Source organism: Trichechus manatus, unplaced genomic scaffold (assembly GCF_000243295.1).
Source record: "Trichechus manatus latirostris isolate Lorelei unplaced genomic scaffold, TriManLat1.0 scaffold00131, whole genome shotgun sequence".
In the NCBI taxonomy this organism is placed as follows: domain Eukaryota; kingdom Metazoa; phylum Chordata; class Mammalia; order Sirenia; family Trichechidae; genus Trichechus; species Trichechus manatus.
The window spans coordinates 7980085-8004115 of NW_004444067.1; the positions used below are offsets into that span (position 1 = coordinate 7980085).

The 24031-nt window shown below is 40.1% G+C and overlaps 1 protein-coding gene across 6 annotated transcripts; it reads left to right on the forward strand.

The window, feature by feature from the left end:
- On the forward strand, positions 1–23978 carry ZNF268 (zinc finger protein 268). Of its 6 annotated transcripts, none has more exons than XM_004385061.2 (6): positions 1–181; positions 567–645; positions 7632–7835; positions 10082–10208; positions 11105–11200; positions 18442–23978. In XM_004385061.2, exons 2-6 carry the CDS (start codon positions 613–615, stop codon positions 20829–20831), a joined length of 2850 nt encoding a protein of 949 aa, XP_004385118.1. In that variant the 5' UTR covers positions 1–181; positions 567–612; the 3' UTR covers positions 20832–23978. The 6 variants fall into 6 exon arrangements, with proteins under 6 accessions (XP_004385118.1, XP_023595059.1, XP_023595058.1 ...); XM_023739290.1 differs by lacking the exon at positions 1–181 and adding an exon at positions 201–381; XM_023739291.1 differs by lacking the exon at positions 11105–11200.
- The last annotated feature ends 53 nt before the right edge of the window (positions 23979–24031 follow it).

The window sequence follows — 24031 nt, forward strand, 5'->3', positions numbered from 1 at the left end:
TGCGTCTATAACGGCGCCATTGTTCTGTGCAGCTGGGAGAGGTTTGTTGTTTTTTCGGCGACCGTCAGCTGTAGTGTTGACCCAGGCGTTGGGGGGACTGACGTCGTCTGGCCAGAGGGGGGTCTGCCGAAGGGCCTGGGGCAGGCGCTGCAGGGTCAGGAGCGAAGACGGAAACAATCTGGTGAGAATCCCTCTGCTGCAGGTCTGGGAGGTGGAGGCAACCAGTCTTCACGGAGTTCCCCTGCTGCCCATCCAGCGGTGGGACCGAACCGAATGGGCTTGGATCCGTGCAGTTTCAAGGTGGCGGGACAGTACAGTACCAGTTTTGACTTACTCCTTCGTTCTCCAGACCTGGTGCGGTTGGTTGGCCCGAGTTTGCGGGTATGTTTTGGTGGAGGTGGGGAGCTCCGTAGCTGAGTGAGGGAAGGGGCCTCATCGTCGCGAAGGAGAGGCTGCTCTAGTGCTCTCCCTCTCAACCCTGTGGGGGTGGGAAGATCTCCTTCGGGACGAGTGCGTGGTAACATCAGGGAGACCGGTTAGTTCTCTTACGGTTCTCTCTCCCGCAGCCTTCGGGTTCTACCATCCCCAGACAGGACGAACCCGGCAGTGGGGATGGCCACGAGAATCCGGACAGCTTCAGTCTGGGTGAGTAAGGCTTTTTTTTTCATTCCTTAAAAGCTGCCCTGTACGCCGAGAGGCACATACACCATCCCTTCTAGGATCAGAGCTTGCCTAAAGCTGTCTCCACCCGACCATCTTAAAAGCTACTAGTCTTCCTGAGAGGATGTTAGACTTCACGGAGATGCTTCTTGTCATCATACTTTTCCTTTAGAAACTTCCTTCAGTCTCTTCTGTCAGCTTTGTACCGTGGACTGCGAGGGCAACAAGGAAAAATCACCCATCCATCTTTCAGTTTTTTTCAGTGTATATTTTCTGAGTGTCTTCTGTCTAAGATCTTTGGGCCTTGTTTGGGAAATTTCTTGTTTATTCACTTTTTTCACAGTTTTGTTTATTGACTTGCTGGACCCCAGAACAGGTGCTAAGAGTGTAAAGATGAGTTGTTCATGGTCCCTGCCTTGGAAGAGCAGTGGTCTGATGGGCAGGAAAACCTGTAGGCACAAAGACAAGTTAATAGTACAGTGAGAGGTGTTGTGTAACTGTATGGGGACACCCAAGAAATACTTCATGGATTAAGAGATCCTTAAGGTGAGATTTGAAAGAATGAGGTAAACAAGAGTCTGAAGGCCAGCCTAGGAAAAGGAAGCAACAGGTACAAATTTTCAAAGGCTTGAAATGGCCTAGTATGTTGGTGAACTTTGAGCATTTTAGGGTTGCTGGCATGTAGAGTTTTGGGGTTTGGAGAGCTAGAAGGGGTAAGGGTGTATTAAGAAATGAGTCCACAGCCATAGGCAGAGACCAGATACAGAGGGCTTTATGTGCCAGACTAAGAACTTGGACTTTATCCTGTAAGGGAAGGAGACTTACCGAAGTGGTTTCAAAAAGGTTTTTTGGATAGGACAGTGCCAGTGAAAAGACAGGAGGAAGACAGATTGCAGAGATGGTAAAGAAGAAGAACTGGATTTGGTAACTAGTTGGCTGCTGGTGGTGTGGGAAAGGGGAGAGCCAGAAATGACCCCTGGAGTTCTGCTCTGTGGACCTGGGTTGGGGATGGCAGCCATTCCCCAAGTTATGGAAGACTGTTTTTATTGTGGGGAAGATTTCAGTTTTATACAGATTGGGCCATCCACGTGGGGGTGTTGATGGGTAGGTGGGTAGGCATATATTTTAAGGAAAAGGTCTGGACATGTTACACTGATTAAATGTGACTGAATTAGCTCAGGGAGCGTGTACTATGATGAGGATTGAGGACAATGCTCAGGGAAATGACCAGGAAGGGACAGGGAGGGAAAGAGGGGCTGCAGACTGAGATGGAGCCCAATGTAAGTGAGAGAAAATAAGGAGAGGGTTGTGTTTCAGAGTTACAGAAAAGGAAACCTCAGAAACGGTTGCCATGTGAGATGCTGCATGGAGGTCCAGTAATATGCAGTCATAAAAACATAAATTGAATTTAGGGGTCATAGTAGTAGTGGTTGTCACTGGTAATATTTCAAGAGAGAGAGTGAGAGTGTGTATGTGAAGAAATGGGGTAGCGAGTGCAGGTCAATGGGTTTCTTTTTGTACGTTCTTTTTGGCCATGGTCTTGTAACTCTCACAAAATGGTTAGGTGGGACTATGCAAATGATGTAAAGCTCTTGCTGGGGTTTTCTGGCATAGGCAAATAAGGTGCCTGTGGCCCACGAAGCGGATTAGTCAGTTTTGCCATCCACTAGACTTAAAAAGAGCCAATCCTAAAGATCGAGGCGGGGGGAACTCACTAGTATCAAAAAAGAGGTGGGCTTCTGCTTCATTCCTGTCCTGGGTTTGTAGCAATTTGGAGTCCTGGCTTCTTTGAAAAGGGTTTTATATATGATGTACCATCCTGGGGCAGCCTTGGATTTTGATTTTGTTTTCATTTTCTTACCATGATGCAAGGCCATCAGAATAAAAGTTTCTATTTTTTAATATCTGCAAGTAACCTTAGGGTAAAAGTAGCTTACATGCTTTCTTACTTTTCTGAGGTCCCATTCTCTCTCATGTTTTGGCTTGATTATCTGTTACTATATTGTCAGCTCTTTGTTACTTTTAAGGATTTTTTTTAAACTTCTTTTATCAGTAAGTTTAGTTGTTTTTAGTGAAGGCTTGTTTTCAACAGCAAGTCAGCCATTACGGACATTAAAAGTCTGCTTTAGTGTTCAAAGGTGTGTTCTTTGGAGCAAAGCATACCCTTATCTCTGTCAGTTAATAGAACGAGTTTCTAATCTCTCCATGTAAATGGTGGCAGTAGTGTCCAAATCTAACTTTATGAGAGATAATGAGAATCAGGATCAGCCCAAGGCTGATTCCTGTGAGGTGGAGGTCAGACATACCTCCACTCTGCAACCATTTTACCAGTTCTGACACCAGCCATCCTTCCCACGGCACTGTACTTCTTTGCTTGGTTTGATAGTTCATTGCAATGGCCACACAGAACTCACAGCCCATACTTCAGTTAAGTGGTTTATTAAGGAAGTAACAGGGTACAACTTAGAATCTGGATCAACAGGCTACAACTTGGGATCAGGATCAGGATGCATGTAGGCAAAGTCTTGAAGGCGCCCTCAAAGTGGAGAGCACATCCCTCCCTTCTTCAGTTCAGGACAACTTAGCTCCTCTGGGCTGCGCAAGGAAGCAGGCCTTTGTCTCTGCCGTGCACGCCCCCTTTTCAACCATGCAAGTCTCTTCTCAGCCCCCTGAGGACAGGCCTCCTCTCCGCCCTCTCAGGACAGGCTCCTCCTTTTTGTTGTGCATGCCCCCAGTCAGCTGTGCAGACATGTCTGCATTTGGCCTCCCTGCCATCGGCCTTTGCACTGCTGAGTGACTCACCTCAGAGCCAGTGTGGCAGTTTCGCTCAGCTCTCTTAGCTGCTTTCTTAGCAGCAGGTTTCTGCCGTCACCACCGACTCTGCCAGAGGGTCCTTTCCAGGCCTGTCATCGCCAGGTCTGCTGCAGGTCACCTTCCAGCCTGTCGCTGTCTTTAGTGTTACAGTCCTTGACCCGTGTTACAGCTCTTTTAGGAGGTTCCTCGCCTTCTCCCTCTCTGCTTCTTCCTGCCTCACTTGCCTTTTCTCCTTTTGCTTCTTTCTTCCTTCTCTTCCTGTCTGGAAACCTTTGTGGAGTTGGCTGCATATATAAGTAAATTCCTGGTCCATTTTAAGGCGTGGCCCTCCCACCAGGGCCACAGACTAACCAGCCCCCTCTTGGTAGGCCATAGTCACTTCATTTCCATAGTAGGCTGTAGTCATTTAATTTGCATAAGTATTGACCAGTCCTTGCAAGGTGTGTAAGATAGACCAACCATAGGACACGCTGCAGCCTAGGGCCAGACAAAAAGTATCAAACCATCAGGTTGTTTACAGCTTGCCCGGGAAATGTCAGTCAACCTGGACAAAAGTAACAAACCCTCTGGGGTAGAAAACTAGGGCAAAATTTATTCTTCAGGCCTTAGGGGAGAAATCTCTCAAGCTGTTTTTCCAGAGAACCAAGGCAGAAGGCCACATAAAGGAACTCATTTCACCATACTCCATGTTTCAGTTTCCTTAACTACCTCACATGGTGTTTGTGAGGCTTAAAGGATGCTGTTCTTATAAAGAGCTTGGCTGATTACTTTGCACCAAATACAGACTTACTAAATCTGGTTCCAGTAATAATTTAAAGTTACTGAGCTTTACAGTGTTCATGTATTATGTCATGCAGTCATCCTGGCCACCCTGTCACGTCTGCTTTACTCTCCCTAATTTTTTGTAAAAAAGCATTTTATTATGAAAATTTTCAAATACACACAAAGGTTGGGAGGATCTACAGTGAAATCTCATCTACCCATCACCCACTTGCAAATATTATCAATGTTCTGCCACACGTGCTTGATCTGTTCTCCCCCTTTATTGCTAAAGTATTTTAAAGCAAACTCAGTCTCGTCGTGTCTTTAATGCCTGCATGCTTCCTTATGCATTAAACAAACATAAGGATTTTTTCTGACTTACTACAGTGCCATTATCTCATCTAACAAAATACTAATTTCTTGGTGTCATCTAATGGTTATTCCATATCCAGATTTCCTTGATAAAATGCCTTTTAATTGCAGGTTTGAATCTGAATCCAGATGAGGTTCACCCTTTTTATTGTTATGTACTTTAAGCCTTTTAATCCAGAATCGCCCTTCCTTCTTTCTTTCTCTTTTACTTTTTAAGTGCCAGTGGCTTTTTAAAGATGCTCGGTCATTTGTTTTATAGAATGTCTTCTATAGATAAATTTTCCCTTTGTTTCACTGTGATGTCAGTATCTCCTGTATTTCCAGTAATTGAAAGCTAGCTTTAAAGGCTTTTAGATTACTTTTTATTTTTTCAGTAAGAATACTTCGTAGTGCTTTGTTTTGCATCACCTCGAAAACCCAAAACCAAACCTACTGCCGTCAAGTTGATTCCGACTCATAGCGACCCTATAGGACAGAGTAGAACTGCCTCACAGGGTATCCGAGGAACGCCACTGCCTACCTTTTGGTTAGCAGCCGTAGCTCTTAACCACTATGCACCAGGATTTCCTGCATCACCTCAGGAGGTACGTAACGTGTGGTTGGCTCACTCTTAGAGGCGAAGATTGATCAGTGGGCTCAGTTGGGGACAGTCTGATCTTGTCATTGTAAGTGCCTATCCACCTTTCGCAGTGGCTTCATCCGTTGGTCATCATCGCCTAAGCCAATTATTTCAGAGTTTGCAAAGCAGTGCATTTCTAATTCCATCATTCCTTCCGTATTTATCAGCTGGAATTTTTCTGTTAAGAATGTAAAGAAGTCTCCTCTAAAAAAGATCTTTTCCTCATCTACTAGAGCTGTTTGGTTTTTAAAACTACGGTTTGTGTAGGAAAGGCAGCAGGACACATGCTTAATTCTTTCCCTTTAATTGCCAGTTGTTATACTAAGGAGTTGATGCCACACTTACCTCTGTTGGTGACCACAGTGGAGTTTTTGTTGGATTTTCTTAAATTTATTGATTGATTAATGGATTGAATGAATGACTTTTTGTCACTTGGAGTAAGTATGATTTTAAAACTCTTAATTTGTATATATTCAAAGAGTTTAAATCATCTGCAGTCATTATCTTTTAGATGCTTAAACTGTCCCAGCTTGGCCAGAGGGAGCCTCTTTAGCTTGGCTCTTTTGTTCTTTGAAATGACTTCGTTATTCTTAGATCTTCCTTCTTTTGGGCACAACAAAATATTCTAGACTCATCTTGAGTATTCCTTGTCCCAGATCTGGAATCAACTCTTGTTCCTTTTAGTGGCAAACTGCTTAAAGACCACATTTTGGGGTTTTAAGTTGTTCATTGATACTGGAATGTCATTGCTTCTAGGCAGTTTCAGTAGGTAGAACTGGGGATTTTTAGAAAGGACAAAAAATCATGAGTTCATATTGATACAGTTTTTACTTGTTTTCTTTTGAATGTGCCCTTTTTTTAAAAAAAAAATGTAGCAGCTTTATTGAGCTATATATCAAAAAATTCACCCATTTAAAGTATACAGTGCAGTGGTTTTTAGTATATTCATAGAGTTTTGCAACCATCACCACTAAGTCTAGAACATTTTCATCATCCCAACAGGAAGCCCTGTACTCACTAAGTAGTCACTCACCCCCCACTCACCTACCCCCTCAGCGCTAGGCAACCACTAATCTACTTTTTTTTTTTTTTTTTATAGATTTGCCTATTCTGGCTATTTCATATAAATGGAATTATACACTATGTGGCCTTTTGTAGCTGGCTTCTTCCACTCAGCATATGAACTCTTGAGCATGCCCTAAATGTCTGTGTTTCTTATTCTCTGTCTGTCTTTCTCTTTTAGTGGATATATAATCTTCCATTGTGTGGATGAACTGTAGTTTATTTACAGAACAGTGCCTCTGTAAACAGCCTAGTCATAAGTCATTTCATTCATTGTTTACCTTTCTCTTGAATTCTTTTCGTCTCTTCCTTATTTTTTTTGGTTTTCTTCACTTTTCACCTTTGCTATCCTCTAACTCGTGGGGTACTTCTCTGTATTGCTTGCTTCCTTTTCAGAGTTGCAGTTGTTTTCCTAATTTCTTTTTGCTCATTTTGAAATATTTGCTTATACCGTTTTTTGTATGCATGGCTAGATATTGTGGATGTGTTTTTATTGTCTGTCAGAGCCTCATTTGGTTCATTTTTATTGTATTCCATAATAATGTTGAATGGGCTTAAATGAGATGGGCTTTCCTGGCCTGTTAGGAAGCCATTCTGTTTCGGGACAAGGAATGTATTCCTGTTTGGGGGCAGGGACAGGCCACAGTATCTTTCCCTCATTTCCCACCCCTTCCTCTGCTGGGAACTTGTCCCATTCCTGCTGCCGTGTGTGGTTTGGTCACATCCATCTATATCCTGGGATCTGTGGGGATACCCAGTCATCTGGATTTTTTTTTTAAAGATATCCATGGGTTTTTTCTTTTACTCTTGTTTTATTTGGGAAGCTTTGGGAGATTAAAAAGCTACGTTGCCATCTTGATCTCATCCTACTGTCACTGTTTTAGCAAAAGCCAATAAAGGGTAGGACTCAGAGAGGATAAGTGACCTGTCCAAGGATATCTAGATAGTGAGAGGAGAAACTTGAATTGAAACGCATATTGTTTTATTTCAGTCTCAAACTCATCTACACCCTGGCTAAAACAGTTTTTAGCTCCTTAGCATCTGTCATTATGTTCTCCTGATAGTGACTGCCCACAAGTTGTTAAGAGTGAATAGCGAGTAACTTTAGGTGTGGTCATTGTACTTTGGGGGTTCCTGGGGCCTGTGCAGTCTTTGGATGGGGCTCCGTCATCAGCCTGGTGGGTTCCCGTGTGCATGCAGTCTTGCCTGTTCCCTGTAGAGCACCTACCACAGTCCACAGAAAACGCAGCTGGCTCCATGTGAACACAGTTCACCAGCAAGCCACTAAGGTGTAGACTGAGGAAAGCTGCTCGCTCACATGCGTTTACTCTTGAATCCACAGGTACCACCTCTCCTGGAAAGAGACAACCCGTGTGACATAAGGATCAGAAAGCTCCCAGGCCAGGAACCCATCCTGGGTGAAGAGACCCCTGACCAGAGACCTCTCCCTGGAGCACCTGGGTGGAGCCAGACAAGCCACAGGACAGGGCGTGTCCTAGAGTGGCTGTTGATTTACCAAAAGCAGCCAGAAACAACCAAGTCCTGGGTAAGTGGGCTTGTTTATTTATTTTCACTTTTTTCCTCTTCTTTTTTAATTAGTGGGAGAGGAAATGGATGTCCTTAGGTCAAAGGGTTAAGTTAACCATTCCTCGGTTCATGGTCTGTTTATCATCATTTGTGTGTTATAGGCCCCTATCTACCTGTATTTATTCCATTGTTTTCCCATACTCCACTTCTATTTCCTTCCCACTCCCCCAGAATTACTTTGTGTTTTATATATATCCTATTGTTTACGTGGTTTAGAAAATGTATGTTGTTGATTGCTGTGTATATATTTTTAATTTATGTTATTGAATGTGTGTGTCTTGTTAATTTGCTTATATTTGTCATTCAGCACTTTGAAGATCCGCACCTGCTCTTATATTTACCAGTTTATACTACCTTTAGCAGTATTTGAGAGTTCCACTTGCTCCACATTCTCAACCAACATTTATTATTGTTAGTCTTTTTAATTTGAGCCATTTTGGTTGTGGTTACGCATCCATGAATCCCTTTTATTTCTCTTGCATTTCATAACTGTAGACTGCAGTACTGCCTCCTCTGAATACTTTAGCATGCACATCATTAACTAGAATTCAGTGTTTGTTTACAGTGTTTTTGGCTTGCTTTTTTACTCTCTTAATGTAGTCTATTGAACATTTTAAATTTTATCTTACTCTAGTTTATGTTGTTTTTTTTAATCACTACTGCTTTTTGTGTCCAAAGTAAAATTTTTCTTTTCCTAAGCTCTTTTGGTATATTGTTTTATCCTTCAGATTTACATTTACATTATACCTGGAATTTTTTTGTTTGGTGTGAGTAGGAGTAAAGATTTTTTTTTTCCCACACAGTTACCGAATTGTCCCAGCCCCGTTGCAATGATTGACCTTCGCCCTGGCTCACAGTGCTGTCTTTGTCACATACTAAGTGTCCATATAATTTGTAACTCTGTATTCTGTTCTGTTGGTCTATTTTATTACCTTTATTGTAATTCTTGATGTTCAGTTGCTTTCAGTTTTTGGAGATTATAAATGATATAAAAAATTACATACAAGTGTTTGTATGTATGTAGGCTTTCATATCAGTTGTGTAAATACCTAGGAGCACAATTGCTAGATTGTATGGTAAGGCTGTGTTTAGCTTTGTAACAGTCTTCCCAAGTGTCTCCCAACAGCAATGAAGGAGAGTTCTTTCTGCTCCACATCCATACCCGTGTTTGGTAGTGTCAGTTTTTTTTTTTTTTTTTTTGTGGCTTTCAGCCACTCTGATAGGTGTATAGTGGTATCTCATTTTGGTTTTAGTTTGCAATTCCTAATGGAGCCCTGGTGGCATAGTGGTTAAGTGCTGTGGTTGCAAATCAAAAGGTCAGCAGTTAAAATCCACCAGCTGCTCCTTGGAAACCCTCTGGGGCAGTTTTACTCAGACCTATAGGGTCGCTGTGAAGCAGAATCTATCAATCAGAATCGACTCAACAGCAATGAGGTTTTTTTTTGTTTTTAATAGCTATTATTGTTCTTCATCTTTTCATATGATTTTTTGTCATCTCTATATATTCTTGTTTAGCTTTTTTGCCCCACAAACTGCTGCTGCTTACAGCTATTGCCTTTTTCTTCCACCAAGCTTTCCCATGTCTTTTCTTGTATTGGTCAGTCCTGTTGGACCCTTTCACAGACTCACCTGACACCATCAAGTAGCTGTGCTCGTTTCCCTTGTGCCCACAATGTACTTTGTATGTCTCTGTCATAGCTTCTTGGACTCCTGATTGCGTTTGCACATATTTAACTTTGTTTCCGTCTACAGTACTGAAGGCTTCTTGAGGACAGGACCCTATTTCGTTTATTATGGTATCACCTGGCACCTAGGAGTCAATAACTGTTGCAGATGTAGGATGATGAACCAGCCTGGTTTGCCTGCTACTTTTCTGGTTTTATCACTGAAGATCTCGTAGCTGAGGAAACCCCTCAGTTCTGGGCAAACTGGGACAGTTGGTCACGTAATACATACGGCTCCTAGGATAGTTTAAAAAAGTTATGTGTGGCTCTAAAGTGGGAAAAAAGTTAAAGAGAGACTATCTCAGTTACTATGTATTGAGTGAAAGGATGAATGATCTAAGGCACATTCATGGAATATCTTCAATACGATTTTGGTTTTTTTCCACAAAATAGAATGAAAATAATGAACATACTAGGCAGCCTGTTGTTTTGCACAAACTCAAGAGAATCACTAGAGATTGAACAGGACTATGATTTTCAGGGACCATTGTCATTCAAAGATGTGTTTGTGGATTTTACCTGGGAGGAGTGGCGGCTCCTGGACCCTGCTCAGAAGAGCCTGTACAGGACTGTGATGTTGGAGAACTATAGCAACCTGATGTCCTTGGGTAAGTTCTGCCTCTCCAAGGAAGTGTGTATGTGACTGGCTGACTTCCCTTCCTTGGTTGTTGAAAGCTGGGGGACTTGTATAAAACACTTAGTGATTTTGAATCTAAATTCTAGAGGTCAGTTTTTCTCAGATCCCCTTTAGCTTCAGAGTGTGCCAGTTGAATGGTCTGTACTTTGCCAAAATGCTGAAGAGTAGTGTCTCAGGTTCTTAGTGCTGCTGTAACAGAAATACCACAAGTTGGTGGTTTTAAAAAAACCAGGGATTTATTTTCTCACAGTTCAGAAGCCTAGAAGTCTGAATTCAGGGCACCAGCTCTAGGGGAAGGCTTTCTGTCTTGTCAGCTCTGGGGGAAGTTCCTTGTCTCTTCCATCCAGCATGCCTCAGTTTCTTGGCAGTCTTCAAATGGGTGGCAACTATCTTCCCCATTTGTGCTTCCTTGTCTCTGTTTATGCTGCTCTTTTAACTCAGAAATAATTAGGTTTAGGACACACCCTACATTGATAATGGCCTCATTAACATAAAAAACCCTGTTTCTAAGTAGGATTACATCCATAGGTATAAACAAAAACCAAACCTGTTGCAGTCGAGTTCATTCCGATTCCTAGCAATTCTGACTCATAGCGACCCTATAGGACAGAGTAGAGCTGCCCCAAAGGGTTTCCAGGGAGCAGTTGGTGGATTAGAACTGCTGACCTTTTCGTTAGCAGGCAATTTCTTAACCATAGGTATAGGAGTTAGGATTCCAACACATATTTTAGGGGGAAGTGGACACAGTTCAATCCATAACAGGCAGTTTCATTAATTAGTCTGTGAAATGGAGTCTTGCTCATTCTTCAGAATCCTTGAATCCCAAGCAGTTTTGGTCCAGATTGTCTCATGATTTTCTTTGAATAGGGTATCAACATACCAAACCTGATATAATATTCAAGTTCAAACAAGGAGAAGAGTTGAGGATGATAAAGGCCCAAATCCCAAATCAGAGCTTTCCAGGTGAGTTAGTGGGAACTGGGCGATGGGAGCAGTTAGGTCACATCAAGTGAGGGAAAGGGGGAAAAACCTGTTTAAATGCGTAATGAAATGAGCCTGTTTTAATGGGAGCATAGGAAGAGTATAGGAGTGAGAATATGAGGGGAGTAAGAGAGCACGAGCTTAAATGAGACAGGGAAAGTACACATAAGGCCTCTGATGCAACCTGAGGTGCCCTAAGGGCCACAGAAGCAGCGTAAAGACAACTTGGACACGACATAGCAGGAACTGCCTCACGTTTTCTTGGGTGCTCCTGCCACTTCCATTCAGGCAGTTCCACATTTTGGGGTGTGTTTTCACAGCATCCCACTCCTGTCATATTCTGTTTTAGTTAGGATTCTTAGTTGTAAGCAACAGAAAATAATTCTGGCTGATTTAAGCAGAAAATTCATTAAAACCATCTTGGGTGTTCTAAATAATCACAGGGGTAAGGGAAGGCAGAAATTGGGGTTGGAAACCAGATTTGGGGCCATGAAGCTGCTATCTCTGAGCTTTAGACCCGTGTCTGTAACACTGGCATCACTTCGTTCTGGGCATTGGAAGTTTCACTGTGAAGGCTGCTTCAAGAACTCTTGGTGAAGCCTCTAGTACACCAGAAAGCTTCTTGCGGCCCTGTTTCTTTGTATCAGTGGTTCTCATTTCTAAGACTGAGGTAGATGTACCTTCTAGGGAGAGCTTAAATCATCTGCCCACCCTCTAGTTACTGCAAAGGCGTATATATTTTGAGCTCTTCTTTCAAGGATCTCTGTAATATATGCCATCTTGTCAGTTCAGAGCAGTCTTCCCTACATTTCTCACACTAATTGTTCTCTCCATCTTATTTAATTTTCTATCAGTCTCTGAACATACGATATTCTTTTGCTGCATCTGGGCCTTTGAACTTGTTTTACTTTCCCATTCTAAATGTAGTATGTATCTATACCTCTTTCCCAAAGTTCCTCGCCTATTCCAGCTTTTGCCAATGTCCTATCCAGCTTAATGTAGCATCTTTTATTAGAGTATCTGGGGCCTGAGAATTATTTCCCCACATCAAGAATATCATGTGGAACTTACTTTTAAATGGCTGTGGTTTCATAGTAATTCATTCCTTATGGATTTCTTTAATGCAGCATTTTTGGAGGGTGATGATTTGATGGGAAAGTCAACACAAACACATACTACACAGTAAGATTAGATTAAATTTCCTCGTCATGTAGTCAAGAGTATGACAAGTTGTCAGTGGTAATATGGCCACGTAGGGAAGGAGCTGGTATGCAACGCATGTCAGCATAGCTTCCGTAGTCCCAGGCTCCTTACAAGGGCACACAGCTGCCTGTTGGCAAGTGCATCTTGCTGGATTGAATTCTTGCTACATGACTGCTCTTCCATATTGCAAGGCTTGTGTCAGCTTTCAGGAGGAACCTATAAGGTTAAGATATGAATTTCTACTTAAGAGAATTCTTAAAAGCATTTGGCTCGAATCAAGCTGTGTCAGAAAGGCTGTGTTCTCAAGCAGACACTTGGCTTGAACAATTTATATTTTCAGCATTCTAGAAAGCCTGTTAAGTCCTTGCAGTTCATTCCTTGATTCCAATTTAATATGCATTAATCTGATACTAGATCCCTAGGTGGTGCAAATGGTTTGCACTTGACTGCTAACCTAAATGTTGGCAGTTTGAACCTACCTAGAAGTACTGTGGAATATATGCCTGGCCATCTGCTTCCATTGAGATTATACTCAAGAAAACTCTATAGAGCAGTTCCATTTTGTAACACATGGGGTCGCTATGAGTCAGAATCGACTTGACATCAACTAATAACTATAGCAATCTGATTCTGATTTTAGTCTGAGATTGATGACTTGAAATATGGCAGGTATGCATGAGATTTATTTGGGAAATTTTTTAGACTATACATACCAAATGTCATCTCTAGATTCTTATTCATTAGGGCCAGGGTAGAGCCGGGACAGGTGATTCTGTGATACAACACCTCTGCTTTAATGTTTATGGGAAAAGACTTGAAGAGAATAAAAATTACAAATGAATTATGCAGTCTCTTGAGCTATAAATTTAATTTGGGAGGGGAAAGCATAGTTTACTGAAATATTAAAGTATTGATTGTTTGAACGTGAAGCATTTTATAGTGCAAGTTTAAAAAGATTGTGTCCAAAGAATGTTATAGACAGGGAATGGTGAATTGTAAATGAAATAAAGAAAAATGGATGTTAAACTTTCATGAAGAGATTGATGAAGGCCTTGTTTTGCTTTCTTTTTTTGGGGGGGAAGAGTAGGCACTCCATGAAAGAGATCAAGATTTCAAATAAAGGGGATAGTAGACACTAACCTCAGCCATTGCAAAAAATGTGCAGGTCCTCAGTAATGGAAAATTAAGTATTAAAGAAAATAGATTGGCTGACTGGAACAGAAGTTATTTGTTGGAGACAAGTAGAATATGAATTTACATGTAGTGATTTAAGGTCTTTGAGTTTGTTTTCTAGATTACTCTGTTTTATATGTTTGTAAAGAGGGCTATCATAGGGCTTTGTGTTTTGTTGTTGCTGTTGTTTAACATTTTAGATTTTTTAGCACAGGAATGATAGTGTTGCATTGGTTATGGGTAGCAGACAGTATTAATAACTGGGTTCAGTCAAGAGTTGTAACATAAACAGAAGATAAATGTTTTCGTTATTCTGTGCCATGGAGTCAATTCTGTCTCATAGCAACTGTAGAGGACAGAGTAGAACCACCCTATAGGATTTCCTAGACTATAATCATTACAGGAGCAATCGCTGAGTCTTTTCTTCCAGGGAGTGTCTGGTGAGTTCAAACCACTGACCTTTCAGTTAGCAGCCAAGCACTTAACTGTTGTGCCACTAGGGATCCATAATGTTTTGGTACAGGATAATTATTATTCCAGCCCTTCAGATGATGGCAGCCAAGGTGTGGGAAACAAGGTATGTGTGCAAAACTAAGGATGAGTACGGTACCGGGAACAGAAGACTGAAAGGGTAAATTATAGGATTTGGTGGTTAGGACAGCTTTAGTATCCATGAACTCTGATAGGCACAGGAATGAAAAAAACCAAAAACAAACCCCGCTGCTGTTGAGGTGATCTGACTCATAGCAACCCTATAGGGTTAAGTACAATTGCCACATTGGGTTTCCAAGGCTGTAAATCTTTACAGAAGCAGACTGCCATATCTGTCTCTTGCAGAGCTGCTGGTGGGTTCAAAACACTGACCTTTTGGTTAGTAGTGAAGCTTTTAACCACTGCACCACCAGGGCTCCTCACAGGAATAATACTGGCAGTCAAACACATGAGCAAATCTGATTCTAGGGCAAATGTTAGTTACTTACTGGCCTATTTGTTTCTTTCTTTCTTTTTTTTTTTTAATAATGTTTTATTGTATTTTCACTGAAACTTTGAACAGCAAATTAGGTTCCCTTTTGACAGTTTGTACAGAAATTGTTCACAGAGATGTTAGTTACATTTTTCACAATGTATCAATATTCTCTTTAATTGCATTCTGGTGGTTCCATTTCCAGTACTAGATCTAGTTTACCGGATGAGCTATAGAAATGATCCCTGAAAATACAGTCTTTAGCCTATTTCTTTTTGGTGGAGACATTTCTGAGTATAGAAGCATATAATAGCTAGTCACACTTTTTCCCAAACTATTGTGACAGGCAGAAGCTCCTGTATTCGTTAATCAGCACATCCAGGGTAGATACTATCCCAGTTAACAATTGATATTTGGGGAAATATGATTTTGTGGTCATGTACAGAATGAATAAGAAGGATCATATTTAGGAGTTATGAAGACTAGATGAGATTTTATCACAGTCAAACTTTAATGAGGTATTAAGATCCTTTGATTTGCTATCTCCAAACCTGACTTGTTAACTTAATATGCTTTTCTGTTGCTTACCCTGAGCAGCATATTACGTTGGAGTATCTAGATCGATTCCATTCGCTTCTGTCTAACCTCCATGTGTTTGTTGCTGTGCCTGAGGACTTGATCCTGTGTCTTGTCATCTCTCTACTGTATCTTTGGCTTTTATTTATTTTTATGTTAATATGGCACTCTGCCCACCTTATCCCCTCCTTGTTTTCCATTTCCCCCAGAGACAACCAGTTCATCTCTTTTAGCTCTTTGTTATGGTATTTACTTCCATATTTCTAAATTGCCAGGTTATTTTGCTGCACCTTGATCCCCATCTCCTCCTTCTAGGCAGTTATCTGACGATTTCTCCATATAGAATAAGTAAGAATTAGTTCACTTTCATCCTCCACCCCTCATACCCTCAACCACATATTCACTGACTCTTCCCATATCCCCATTATGCTAATATAGTTACAGCCACTCCTCACTTAGTGACATAGTTTCCAAAGACCAGGTCATTATGTGAAAATTGGTGTTAGGCGAAAATGAAGGTTGACCACACCAGATCACAAAATGGAGAATGACTAGATCATCATATAACTGCTAGATGGTGTCATGCTCAATTACACCATCACCTAACTGCCAAATATTACATCATTATATAACTGCTAAACCACTGTGAATCATGGGCCAGCCAAATTGACAGTCTTAACCATCACAGCCAGTGTTACTCTCACCTCACACCTCAGCGTTCGGTACTGTGAGACGTATGTCGTTAATGCGCAAAGTAGTTGGATAGATTTTTTTTTTCACTCTTGTCGTAAATGCAAGATGTTGGATAATGAGATAGTCGATAAGTGAGGAGTGGGTATAGTTTATAAATTTGGTTAGATCATAAATGAATAATTTCTTTTATAAGGATCAACGCAAGGCTTGTTCCTTTGAGGAGGTGGTTAAAGATATCCCAAATGTCCAACTTTTCCAAACTGCTGTACCACTCCACCATCTCTAAGATCAACTATTCCTTCTCTCCTCAGTACTCTACCTCCCATTTTGGGTTCCCTAATTTGCTGCAGTGTCTCACAGAAGTCATAAACTGTATGAAGGAAATCGCTCATGTGGTTGTGGAGGCTGACAAGTCCCAAATCCGTGGGTCAGGTGTCAGTGTCTCTTGACTCACGTGGTTGCAGGTGCTGACGATCCCAAACCAACAGTTCAGAACACAGGCTGCTGGCTCGCAAGGCTGTGAAAGCTGGTGAATCATGTCAGACGATAGGCCGATAACCCACAGGGCTCCGGATGCTGGCAAATCCCAGAATTGGTAGGTCAGATGGCAAGCTTCTGGCTCAAGTCCCATGAACTCGAGGTCAGTCGATCATGAACCGGATGTGGGATCCAGATGCAGAGAGAGAGAACCCCACCAGGGCATCCACACGTATACCTTAAATGCAGGCCATACCCCAGGGAAGGGCATAACTTGAGTAAGGGTGGGACTTGAGTCACACCCTCCTGCAAGGCTGTGACCCAAGGACCTAAGACACAACTCACACCAGTCCTGCTTCATCAACATGTAGAAGTCAGGATCCACAACACATAAAATTGGGGACAACCATACAATATTAGGAATCGTGGCCTTGCCAAGTTGACACATGACCCCAAATATTACAGGTTCCATGTACCGATTTTGCATAGTCCCACTCAATCATTGTGTGTGAGTCACAAAGACCATGGCTGGAAGGGCCATATTAAGTAATTTATGACACCACAGATCTCTCTTTGATTTTTTACATTATAACTATTTAATTTGTAATCATAGGTAAATCATGCAGTATAGAATGATTAATTTTCCTTCTTTGTTCATAAATTTTTTTATTACTCTGGATTTGCTTCATTTGCTTGCTTAATTTTCTTTGTTATCATTAATGTATTTATCAGTTTAACTCCAGATGCTTCTTCAGATATGTAAATATTCTTTTAATACATCTAGACAAATTACTAACTTTTCCAATTTCATTTTTCTGGTGACATCACCTTCCAGGTATTTCTGACTGTCTTCAGTGTAGCCTACTGTTTGTGAAAACCTGCTGTACAATTCTTATCCTGGGATCTTTTCAGACTTTATCGTCTATTTCCTGGGTCATTCTTTTTCCTGGTGTGTTTTGTTTGAGCATGTTCTTCAGTAAGTTGCTGTGAACAGGTTAACATGATATAAATTTTGAGACTTTGTGGACTTGGAAATATTTTTACTCTACTCCTGATTGCTCTTTTTGTTGTGTTGCTAATGAAGACTCTGGTGCCATTCTAAAATTGATCCATTATGTAAAACTGTGTTTTTGATTCCTGTGGAAGCTTTTAAGATTGTCTACTTACCCTCGGTATTCTGAGACTATGATGATGTTCCTTGTGAGTCTTTTCATTCATTTGTCTGGGTATTCACTGAAACTTAAGAGGATTTAGGAACTGTCTGTAATGTTCTTGGTGTTTTTTGAGAGATTAGCAGTGTTTGGCATGTAATAGAGATAGATAGTTGAAGTCTAGTTAACTCAGCCCCATGGCAACAGTATGTACAACAGAACAAAATGCTGCCTGGTCTTACATCATCCTCATAGTCTCTGGCATGTTTGATTCCATCGTTGTGTATACTTTGCAAATCCATGTCACTGAGGATCTCTCTCACCCTTGTAGGCCTTTCAAATCACCAATCGTGATGTCTTCCTCCAGTGATTGTTTCCTCCTGATGGCGTGTCCAAAGCAAGCGAGTTAGACATTGTTTTCTTGTGTTCCATAAGGGTTTCATTGGTTAATTTTGAGGAATAAATTGTCAGGCTTTTCTTCCTAGTTTGTCTTAGTCTGGAAGCTCTGCTGAAACCTGTCCACAGTGGGTGACCCTGCTAGTATTTGAAACACCGGTGGCATAGCTTCCAGCATCACAGCAACATACAAGCCACCGCAGTATGAGAAACTAACATCTAGGTAATGGTAGCACACAATCAGTGTTGAATAAATATTTGTTGAATCAATCTAATGTTCAGAGACCCTTTCCAAGCCCTTTATGTTATGCTCATTTATTGTTCATTGTCCCTATTTTATTTTTCCTTCTCCATTATGCTGGATTTTAAACACCATTTTCAGTTTTCTGTACTTATCTACAGTTGTTATTGATTCACTTTGTTTTCCACATGGCTGGGAAATTGAGTACATTTACACTTGAGATTTTATTCAGTTTCAGATCTAATATCTGAAACTAAAAGAACAACCCCATGACATAGTATTTAAAAGTCAGTTAAAAAATACACCAGAATCGTGTTATTATTAATAACGTGATTGTTTTCATTTCTAGAAAAAGTCCGGGAAATTGATCATAATATGGAATGGCAACACGAAAATCAAGGCAAGCTGGGAAGTGTGGCAAAAGGTTATGAATATACTACGTTTAAAAAACTTTGTCTCAGTACAGATTATGTGTCTTCAAGACAAAAACTTCATAAATGTGACACACATGGAAAAAGTTTGAAGTATAATATTGGTTTAAATAGTAATTATGCAGGAACGAATCCTAATGGGATTCATGTACATAAAGAATCATTCCTGGATCCTAAACATGAAGAAACTCTTATTGGAATAAAGTACTGTGAAAGCAATAAAGCTGGAAAAGCGATTCACAAGAAGTCACAGCTCGTATGCCAGCAAATGTGTATGAGAGAGAAGCCCTTTGAATGCAGTTACTGTGGGATATCCTTCAGCAGCAGGTCATACCTTGAAGTGCATCAGCAAACTCATGCCGAAGAGCAACGCTACAAATGTAATGAATGCAGGAAAGAGTTTAGCAGCAAGTCATACTTCATTGTGCATCAGAGAACTCACGCAGGAGAGAAGCTTCATGAATGCAGTCAATGTGGGAAAACTTTCAGTTTCAATTCACAGCTTGTTATACATCAGAGAATTCACACAAATGATAATTCCTATGAGTGCTGTGAAGGTGGGAAAGTTTTCAGCAGGAAAGACCATCTCATTTCATTCCAGAGAACTCATTCGGGGCAGAAATCATATGGATGCAATGAATGTGGGAAATCTTTTGGTTTGAAATCACAGCTGATTATACATCAAAGAATTCGTACTGGAGAGAAACCCTATGAATGCAGTGAATGTCAGAAAGCCTTTAATACAAAGTCAAACCTTATGGTACATCAGAGGACCCAAACAAGAGAGAAACCCTATGCTTGTAGTGAATGTGGGAAAACCTTTACTTTTCAGTCACAGCTCATTGTTCATCAGGGAGTTCACACTGGAGTGAAACCCTATGCATGTATTCAGTGTGGGAAAGCCTTCAGTTTAAAGTCACAGCTCATTGTACATCAGAGAAGTCACACAGAAGTGAAACCTTATGTATGCAGTGAATGTGTAAAAGCCTTCAGGAGCAAGTCATACCTCTTTATACATACGAGGACTCATACAGGAGAGAAACTCCACGAATGTAAGGAATGCGGAAAAGCCTTCAGTTTCAATTCACAGCTTGTTATACATCAGAGAATTCACAAAGGAGAAAATCCCTATGAATGCCATGAATGTGGAAAAGCCTTCAGTCGGAAGTACCAGCTCATTTCACATCAGAGAACTCATGCAGGGGAGAAACCCTATGAATGCAGTGACTGTGGAAAAGCTTTTGGTTTGAAGTCACAACTCATTATACATTTGAGAACTCATACAGGAGAAAAACCCTTTGAGTGCAGTGAATGTCGGAAGGCCTTTAATACAAAGTCAAACCTTATCGTACACCAGAGAACTCATACAGGAGAGAAACCCTATGGTTGTAGTGAATGTGGGAAAGCCTTTACTTTTAAGTCACAGCTCATTGTACATCAGGGAGTTCACACTGGAGTAAAACCCTATGCGTGCATTCAATGTGGGAAAGCCTTCAGTTTGAAGTCACAGCTCATTGTACATCAGAGAAGTCATACAGAAGTGAAACCTTATGGATGCAGTGAATGTGGAAAAGCCTTCAGGAGCAAATCATACCTCATTATACATATGAGGACTCACACAGGAGAGAAACCTCATGAATGCAATGAATGTGGGAAATCATTCAGTTTCAATTCACAACTCATTGTGCATCAGAGAATTCATACAGGAGAGAATCCCTATGAATGCAGTGAATGCGGGAAAGGCTTTAATAGGAAAGACCAGCTCATTTCACATCAGAGGACTCATGCTGGGGAGAAACCTTATGGATGCAGTGATTGTAGGAAAGCCTTTAGTAGCAAGTCATATCTAATTATACACATGAGAACCCATTCTGGAGAGAAACCATATGAATGTAGTGAATGTGGGAAAGCCTTCATTTGGAAGTCACTACTCATTGTACATGAGCGAACTCATGCAGTGAAAAACCCCTATAAATGCAGTCAGTGTGAAAAATCCTTTAGTGGTAAGTTACGCCTTGTCATACATCAGAGAATGCACATGAGAGAGAAACCGTATGGATGCGGTGAATGTGATAAAGCCTTTATTAGGAAATCTCAGCTCATTGTACATCAGAGAACTCACTCAGGAGAGAAACCATATGGATGCAATGACTGTGGAAAGACCTTCTCTCAGAAATCGATTCTAAGTGCACATCAGAGAACTCATACAGGAGAAAAACCCTGTAAATGCACTGAGTGTGGGAAGGCCTTTTGTTGGAAGTCACAGCTCATTATGCATCAGAGAACTCATACAGATGAAAAAACATAGTAGTTAATTAAAAGTGAGAAACTGTCTTAAAAGTCATTTGGGAAACTATAAGTGGACTCATTACACACCAGAAAACTTACACTAAACAGAAACCTTATGAATGCAGGGAGTGTGCAAGGGCGGCCATCCACAGAAACCTATTGTTTACACATAAAAACATAAAGTGTAGAAACTATGAGTACAGCAAAAGTGAGGCAGTCTTTAGCTTATATCTCATTTAACATCAGAAATTTCACATAGGAACCCTATTGTGTGAATGTGGGAACCTTTTTAGCAGGTCATAACTTAACAATTTAAACAGGTGAGGAACCATATGAATGAAATAATTGTTGGAAAGTCACAAATACAAAAATATAAAAGGAGGAATCTCAGTGAAGCCAGTGAATATAGAACAGACTCCCTTGAAAGTCACAGTTTATTAAACAGGATTTTAATGAGAGAAACTATAGAACCAATGAATGGCAGAATTATCAAAATTGCAAACTTTAGAAGCTCATATCTTGGACAAACTATGCTGAAAATGAGGAAAATCCTTTATCTAGAAATGACAAACCTATCCCCTAAAATTGATGTACGAATGAAGATCTGTGAATGTATTACGTGAGTTAAAGCCTTCAGCAGGAAAGTTCACCTTAGCATATACCAGATATATTCTGGAAATACTAATTGACTTTATTTGCAAAAATAATTTTTTTTACAAATTTTTTCAAAGAAAATCATGTTCCATACGTTCCAAACTTTTAGGGAAAAATTGGAGAAAATGTTCATGAATGTGGAGACATATTAAAGATTTTTTGAGTAAGGAAATGTAATAATCAGGATAAAAATGGTAATATCCTAAGACTGCAAGGATACTTAGATGTTATATTCTTATATGTAGTACATAATATGAAATTTGCATACTTTGACGTTTTACTTCTGAGTGGCACATATGAAACATAGATAGTATATACACTAACATCTCATTAATTTCTACTGTGAATATCAGTTTGCGTCTTAACAAATGACCTGTCACTAGACTAATATGGCTTACTGAAAGTATACGTCAACAGTACAGAAATTTTCTGTTATTTTCCAGCTTGTGTAAGTGGTCCTGGAAACTACCTATTAATAGAAATCAATATAGTATACTTTTCATGTGTTTGTGTATCTTGGAATCTATTCTACGCTCACTGGTTATAACATCTTGATTTTCTTTGAGGAAAATAATCCCTCACAGCGTATGTAGTCATGATGTGACTGTCATTCATTGTGCCCTGAGATTAAACTAGCGCTATCTTGGAGGAATCTGAGAATTCAACAATGCAGATATTTCTGAAACATTGTTCACTTTGTATGTTCACTTTGTGCTTTTTCCTTGAGGAGGGAATCCCATGTGTTACCTAGAGAAACTGTTATTGGAAAGAGAAATTTAGTGATTTCCAAATGCCTAATCCTTTCTGTATTCAGCCCATTATACAGAATCAAATCTCAAGATACCTGGAGTGAAGAATGATACTTCACAGAAGAGAAAGCTTATGTAAAGAGTTGCATATATTTGCTAAATTATTTTCCCAAAATATAATGGGAAATATTATGGAAGTGTATTTTGTCATTGTTGTACTGAGGTAGACAAACACTTAAGAGGAAGCCGATATTTATTGTAATGCTACTGAGTTACATTTTACAGTTTACTGTGTTTTCTCATGCAAGTTTGCCCTGTAGAAGCCAGAGATGTTGGCATAATGTTGAGGTTAGAAACCAAGTACTGTGGGAAAGAAGAATGCTAAATTAGGTCTCTTGTCTTTTTCCAATCCCCTATCTATGTACGTGGCCCAGAGAAGGTCATGGCTGCAAGTGTTCACTTGGTTCCTTTTTCTAGGCAGGGCATGCACAAGCTCCCATTGGAGTGCATTGCCTCATCTCACTGTACATGGGAGAATTGGTTCTGTAGCACCATTTGATCAGCACAGGTCTTGAATGACTTGGATTCTCAGATACTATGTTTTACTACATTGATGAAATCATGATGAAATGACCTGAAGAACAGGATGGAAAAGGCATCCTCTATTCTTACGTGTAACATGGGTTATGATGGAAAGTAAATTACTTGAAAATGATGATACCTAACATCTCAGTAAAATGTCAGATAAGCCCATGATTTGGGGGCATTTTAGGTTGTTTCTTCCAGAATGAGGGCCTTTGCTTCTTCATGCATCCTATTATCTAAAAATCATGATTCTTGAAGTCTGTCTCTTGGGTGTGTTGTCCACAGTAACAGATGTAAGAGGGGGAACAAAGCAAGTGATTATCTTAATACTTTGCAAATTAGAAATAGAAAACACCTTCTTTCAGAGTAAGTATAAAAACATGCAACCAGTATGCTTAATGCTGAAGCTTTGAGCACTTCCCTTTGACATTGTGACGAAGACGAGTGTGACTACCAACACTTATTTTCAACATTGTATTGGAGGACCTAGCCAGTGCAGTAAGGCAAGAAAATTAAGAGGATTGAAATAAAAAAAACAGTAACTCTTAGTATTTGCATATGTCACATGTATATGTACAGAAACCAAGAGAATCTACAATATTGTAGGAATATTGTATAATGTGTTTAGCAGTATTTCTGCATATAGAATAACTTTACAAAATAGTTTTATTTCTGTAGTCTAATAATGAAATTTATTTATAAATACACCATTTATAAAACATCAAAAATTGCCAGATACCTAAGAGTAAGTCTGAGGAAAGATGTTCACAACCTCTGAAAAGAAAACTTCATTAAGAGGCATTCTAGATGATTGAAATAAAAGGGGAAATTTCTCATGTTCATGAATTAAGAGAGACATGTAAACATTTTTTGATATTGGTCTATAGATTCATTTTAATGCCATGGAATCTCTAATAAGTTGTATTTTTCAACCTGAGAAGGTAATTTTTTAAATTTACATGGAAATCAAAGGGGCTAAAGATCAGCCAAGATGATCCTGAAGAGTAACAAGTAATGATAAGCCTATAGAAATCAAGAGAGTATTAGTGCAAAAGTAGGTAGAAAACTGCAGCAGAATACAATCCAAAAATAGATGCGTATATACATGGGCAGTAACTACTGGGTAACCACATAACAAAACAAAAACAAAAACAAAAAAAAAAAACCCAAAAAACCAATATATGTTGCACAAAAGAAATTTTTAGGTGAATTGTAAACTATAAATGTAAAG

Coding starts and splice junctions, on each gene's coding strand:
- ZNF268 (XM_004385061.2), top strand. CDS start 613: ATGGCCACGAGAATCCGGACAGCTTCAGTCTGG. Junction 646..7,631: donor TCCGGACAGCTTCAGTCTGG/GTGAGTAAGGCT, acceptor TTGAATCCACAG/GTACCACCTCTCCTGGAAAG. Junction 10,209..11,104: donor TAGCAACCTGATGTCCTTGG/GTAAGTTCTGCC, acceptor TTCTTTGAATAG/GGTATCAACATACCAAACCT.